Source organism: Carassius auratus, chromosome 17 (assembly GCF_003368295.1).
Source record: "Carassius auratus strain Wakin chromosome 17, ASM336829v1, whole genome shotgun sequence".
Lineage (NCBI taxonomy): Eukaryota > Metazoa > Chordata > Actinopteri > Cypriniformes > Cyprinidae > Carassius > Carassius auratus.
The window spans coordinates 18236000-18242046 of NC_039259.1; the positions used below are offsets into that span (position 1 = coordinate 18236000).

The 6047-nt window shown below is 36.2% G+C and overlaps 1 protein-coding gene across 1 annotated transcript; it reads left to right on the forward strand.

The window, feature by feature from the left end:
- Positions 1 to 658: 658 nt before the first annotated feature.
- mdh1ab (malate dehydrogenase 1Ab, NAD (soluble)) lies at positions 659 to 5386 on the forward strand. The gene is made up of 9 exons (XM_026286194.1): positions 659 to 791; positions 1404 to 1502; positions 1708 to 1804; positions 2628 to 2803; positions 2892 to 3014; positions 3105 to 3281; positions 3516 to 3629; positions 4483 to 4572; positions 4729 to 5386. The coding sequence occupies exons 1-9, from the start codon at positions 789 to 791 to the stop codon at positions 4849 to 4851; spliced, it is 1002 nt and encodes a 333-aa protein (XP_026141979.1). The 5' UTR covers positions 659 to 788; the 3' UTR covers positions 4852 to 5386.
- Positions 5387 to 6047: the final 661 nt, after the last annotated feature.

Sequence of the window (6047 nt, forward strand, 5' to 3'; positions counted from 1 at the left end):
ACGGGATCAGGATCGAGATCCCATGAGTTCATTGAGATTTACATGAGTTCAGAAACCCGATCGATTCCAAACATATTACATTGTCTTTACGAGGAATGTTGTGGTTATTTTCCATTATTTTTTTCTGTCCAAATTGAACTTACACATATATTTAAACTAAAAAATCTTAAACAATTTTTATATTTATTACGCATTAACTGCTTTATGTTATTTTTGTGAGCAAATTATATTTATCACACACATTAATTAATAAATCATTCAAATAAAATGCCCTAATGAATCGTTTTTGAGAGTCGGGGATAACAAAGGTATAAATAATCAATTAAAATAAATAGCTATAAAAAGGCTATAAATAAAACATTCTGAAATATGTAGTATTAATTAAAAGTACTAAAGCTAATTTAATGCATTTTTGTATTGTTTATTTTAAATGCTAAATATATTTAAGTTAAACCTTTGTTTTAATGACCCGACCAAAATCTTTCGTATCAGTTCTTTGAAACGAACTGTTCAAAAGGATCGATTCGCTGAAATAAGTCGGACGTCCCATACACGACTCATGGAAGAGGGATCTTTTAGTTTGTGATTTATTGTAGTGACTTGTAGGAACTGTAGTTTTTATTTCAACAAAGTGAACTCCTGTAGCACCACTAAAAACTACATTTCCCAGAAGTCACTTGAATCGCAGGTGCCCCAGCAACTTGTTGCCTCGTGAGGAAAGTAGGGGTGACCTCCGCAGTCACCCGAGTACAGGGAGAGCAGCTGTCATTCTGAAAAACCAGCTGAAAATGGTAAGTAAAATTACTATTCCGACTTACACTGATATGAAAATAAGTAAAATATGACAATGTTATTGCGAGGTGACCGCTTTGAAAATCAGTGTCGAAGTTTAATTAGACTTTAAGAATTAATTTACAGCAGAACTTATCTTATGCTGTAACATGCAAGTACCAAGACCAGCAAAGTGATGAATAAAACACCTGTTGGAATAAAAAAGTCAAGCATTTATGTTTACATGTGATATTTCTTATATCAAACCGTTAAGAATATTTTAAGGTGAATTAATCCTCTATTCTGTGTAAAATAAAATAACAAATAATGGATTAGACTATTCTGATTACAATACAGATACATTAATTTGCAACAAACGAATGTTTCTGCAGAAATGCCAAGTGTTGAAAGTGAGTTCATTGAAGAAATGTATAAATGTCTCCTGGTTTAAAAATATCCCACACAGCAAGTCATTCTGAGGTCTGTCAGAGTTTGCCAGGACTATTTATATGTTTTAACTTGGTGAACTTCGTGAGCGTGTCTGTCCTGAGTGTTTGCTGTAATAAGACTTTTATATTCTATGCTAACTTGCATCTATTGTCTATAATTTCATTTCTTTGGTTTTGCTGTAGGCTGAGCCTATTAGGGTCCTGGTGACCGGTGCTGCTGGGCAGATTGCATACTCTCTGCTATACAGCATTGCAAAGGGAGATGTCTTTGGTAAAGATCAGGTAGGGGCAGGATTTGGCTTACGTAATGTCCCGTCACATCCAATTAAAGTCTGTTGTATCATTTAGCATGCTGTTTAGCTAATTCCAGGAAAAGCCACCAGCTGATGGGCTCTTCGACAGCTGATGACATTACTTTAAAACCAAAACCATATTATGACAGTTATGCAAGACATGCATTAATGTTCACTTTCCCTCTCACTTTCAGCCTCTCGTTTTGCTTCTGTTGGACATCACTCCCATGTTGCCTGTTCTGGAGGGTGTCGTTATGGAGATGCAGGACTGTGCTCTCCCACTTCTGAGAGGTACACATACACACACATACGTACAGAATGGAGTGTCATGAGGCCCTGTATCCTGTGGGCTTTGTGCCAGCCATGCAGTCTTAAAGGCCAGTGTTTTCACTGCACAAATGACAAGGGCACAGAGCAATCTGATTGGCTGCCTGTATGATCCCCAGCTGAAAGGCCAGCTAAACTTAGGATTGTAGTTCCCATCCCAGGATGATGTGGGAAGGTTGACAGTATGTGACCTGTCAAGTGCATGGAATCAGCAACCAAAAATTCAGGAGGCCCAAGCTTGATGGATAAACAAAAGCAAGCCACTGTATACATGTATATATGTATGCATTGTGACGTTAAATTCATGACAATAATTTTTCCTCCTATTTTATTAAACAAATGCACATTTTTATTGTTTTATATGTAGTATCTACATATAATATGTGTTTTTAACATGTAATAAATACATGGCAGTTCAACAAATATTGCCTACCTGATATAAAAATACTTAACTTAATACATAATAATAATAATAATCTTTTAATTATTATTTCACAAATTCACATTTATTAACAATGAAGAATTATTGGCAGGATTGTGTAGGATTAATGTGCTATTAAAATATTGAATATATTAAAAGACTTTTTTTTTATTATTAAGAAATACTATGATGATTTCATAATACAATGTTTTAAAATATATCATAATACCTGTCAACCAGTCTTTCACATTACCCAGGTTCTTTATTTTCAGAGTATCCTGTGTGTTGTCTAGTGACTCCCCGATGTTGCTGGTGCTGTATACCCTCCATCTATTTTAATGCCACTGTCTGTGCCTTTTGTTGTAGAGGTCATCCCCACTGATAAAGAGGATATTGCATTCAAGGATTTGGATGCTGCCATCCTGGTGGGATCCATGCCAAGAAGAGAGGGCATGGAGAGAAAGGATCTACTGAAGGCTAACGTTGCCATCTTTAAGTCCCAGGGGGAGGCCCTTGACAAGCATGCAAAGAAAACAGTCAAGGTGAATAACAGGACAATGACCTTGACCTAATTAAGAGCCAGTATAATGAAGTGAAGCTCATTTAAAGGCAATATGTTTTAATATGCAGGTTCTAGTTGTTGGTAACCCAGCCAACACTAATTGTCTGATTGCGGCCAAATCCGCCCCATCCATCCCCAAAGAGAATTTCTCCTGTCTGACACGACTGGATCACAACAGGGCTTGCTTTCAGGTAAAAACCAATCTTTTTCACAGATAGGTGAAATACTTCAATGAATGCCTACTTTTCGCACTAACTTGTACCACACAATGTGTCCGCTAGGTGGCAATGCGTTGTGGCATTTCAGCAAACGTTGTAAAGAATATGATCATCTGGGGAAATCATTCATCTACCCAGTACCCTGATGTCCACCACTGCAAGGTGAATGTGCAGGGGAAGGACGTGCCTGCCTTTGATGCAGTGAAGGACGATGCCTGGCTAAAAGGAGATTTTATTTCTGTAAGTGCTGTCTGCTGTGGCTTCCTTTTCCTGTAGAGGTCACTGTTGACCTAGTTACTAAACCACACTGTGTAAAGAAGAACATGTTTATCAGCATTCATGTGTATGATATTAAGTAAAAAGACAGGTCTGTTGCAGCAACATTATTAATATACTTTTGCATATGACTACTGATTGGAGTGATATGATCAAAATATTTCTGTGGTTATTCCACTCTTCCTCTCTGTTTCTCAGACAGTGCAGCAGCGTGGTGCTGCAGTTATTAAAGCCAGGAAGCTCTCAAGTGCCATGTCAGCCGCCAAGGCCATCTGTGACCACATGAGAGACATCTGGACAGGCACTGCCGAGGTCAACATTTTGGGGGGTTTTTAGACTGTTCTGAGACCAATATTGCCTCTCTTTATTGGTTAAAATATGCATTGTGTTCTCAAACTTTTTGACTCAAAGGCCTGTCACTGTCCAACACAATATAAGATATTTTCCATTTTCTGCCGTACTCATGACAGTTACTTATTTTCAGAACATTTTTCAGAATGTAAAATCAAAGTATTGATATATTGAATAAAAAAAAATTGTTTCAAGAACTATATGTTCTTCAATAAAAATCTATATTTACTGATGGGAAACAAAGATTATTTAGGTTTATGTCTTAATTTTTTAATATATATATTATAATTTAGAGTTAAAATGTTTATATATTAACAATAATTTATATATTTTTAATTTATTAAATATAATATTTAAGTCATTTATAGACTGTGTCATTTACAGAATTACTGTAGATATTTTATTGCATCAGGTGTGGAGGATTTCCACTTTTGTATAAATTTTGTACATACCAGTCGTTTTTTTGCAAACGGAGGCTCAAAATCAAATCGATTAATAAAACGGGAGTCACGGGGGGGTCTGCCTTTTAAAATGTCGTGAAGAAGCGTGATGCCACTCTGTAGAACTAAAAAGCCAAGCAATATTAAATAGAAACGCACATTGAAATCACAAACAAACACCATGGGATTTGCTCAGTAATTTTATGTGCAATATGATGATTGCATAATATGATGGTGTCTAATGAATGCTGTAAGTGTTCTCTACTTATTCTGTGATGTTGCACACAATGCAACAGCTTTATTTGGACTAATGCTGTACAGATTTATGAAGAACTTCTGATTTGATCTGAACTGCTTATGTGTTTGTTTTATAGGGTGAGTTCATCTCTATGGGTGTCTATTCCACTGGAAACCCTTATGGAGTACCTGAGGATCTCATTTACTCATTCCCTGTTTCAATCAAGGTTTGCCATTAAAAATTCCCCAAATATATGCCTGATATCTGTTCCTGACACTCACAATGCTGAGATGAAATTCATATTTACATCTATTTATCTAGCTCAACTAGATAATGCTGGATTTTAGCAACCGTTGCAAGCTATTTCTCTTTTTTTTTTCAGGATAAGACCTGGAAGATTGTTGAAGGCCTGGCCATCAATGACTTCTCAAGAGCAAAGATGGATGCAACAGCAGCTGAATTAGTAGAGGAAAGAGACACCGCTGTCTCTTTCCTGGGTGTGTGAATAGAAACCCACTCTTAGATGCCAAGAAAACTCCAGAAGCATGTTTGTTAAACACTCCTGAAAATCGTTTTCTTCCTCTGAAACTTTTACACAAAAACTAGAACTGTATGTACTTGAATTTCCTATACCTTTTCAGATGGATTTTGTCTGATAATTCAGAACTGGAATCTAGTCCAGCTGTCTAACAGGGACTTTGGTTGTTTCCTTTCTTGGTTTTGGTCTTCCACCAGAGCTTTCACGTAAAGAGAAAAAGTAGTCTAAAACAAGATTTTAATTATTTCTAGATTGCCCTTTCCAATCCAGAACTCCATAAAGGAGGACCAGAGCCTGGAAAGGACTCAGAGTACATGGATTAGGTCTTTCTGTGTCATTATGTCATTGTCCAGACTGAAATTTCAGCTGTTACATATCTGACAGAAGTCAGAAATAATGAAGGAATGTTTCTTGTTTTAATTATATTCCTTTGGCAGTGTGGTTACTGTAAAAGATGTCTATATGTAGAATCCCGCAATAAAAACCCAGACATTAAAGTGCATTATTGTACTTATATTGTAGTGTTTAGAGTATGTAGTGTTTAGAGTGAGTATATTTTTTTTCTTTTCTGACTCTTAGAAATATTAGAAATACTGCATATTGTACATATCTTGCATCACATTACATGCGCTGTACGAATGAAGTGCTGATCAATCTGTCCTGCAAGGTCATTTGTGTGAGGTTGCAGACGTGGCCTTGCCGTCTGTGTTGCCAAATCTCGATAAAAAATAAGCCCAATATTTGCGATGTTTTAAATCATATATTTCTACAAAATAATTGACGTGTTTTACTAGATAACTTTCCCTCTAATTTAATAAATATCGACACCTTTTAGCAATGGGGGAAATATTTAATAATGACTTAGTCTTAGATAATAGTTAATTGGTGGGTGTGTTTGACGCATGGACTTTGATGCTGTTTTTGATAGAAAGTGTTTTACTGGGGTATGTAATTGTACTACGAATAACTGTATAAGAAGTCCCAAATTAAAGTGTATTCTACAAACAAGCTAACAAATCGCAACCCAGCAAAACTTTTATTTATACGTGATTTCATTAAATGGCAATCCACAAATGACTTATAATAAGAGGACATGGCAACACAGCAGTACGACTGCACTCCGCCAATGAGATGCGCCGCTCTGAAATACAGCCCTCTTATTG

What these genes read in the sequence shown, in the direction of transcription:
- mdh1ab (XM_026286194.1), top strand. An exon ending in TGCTCTCCCACTTCTGAGAG is followed by an intron (nt 1,805 to 2,627) that starts GTACACATACAC and finishes CTTTTGTTGTAG; the next exon opens with AGGTCATCCCCACTGATAAA. An exon ending in TCTGGACAGGCACTGCCGAG is followed by an intron (nt 3,630 to 4,482) that starts GTCAACATTTTG and finishes TTTGTTTTATAG; the next exon opens with GGTGAGTTCATCTCTATGGG.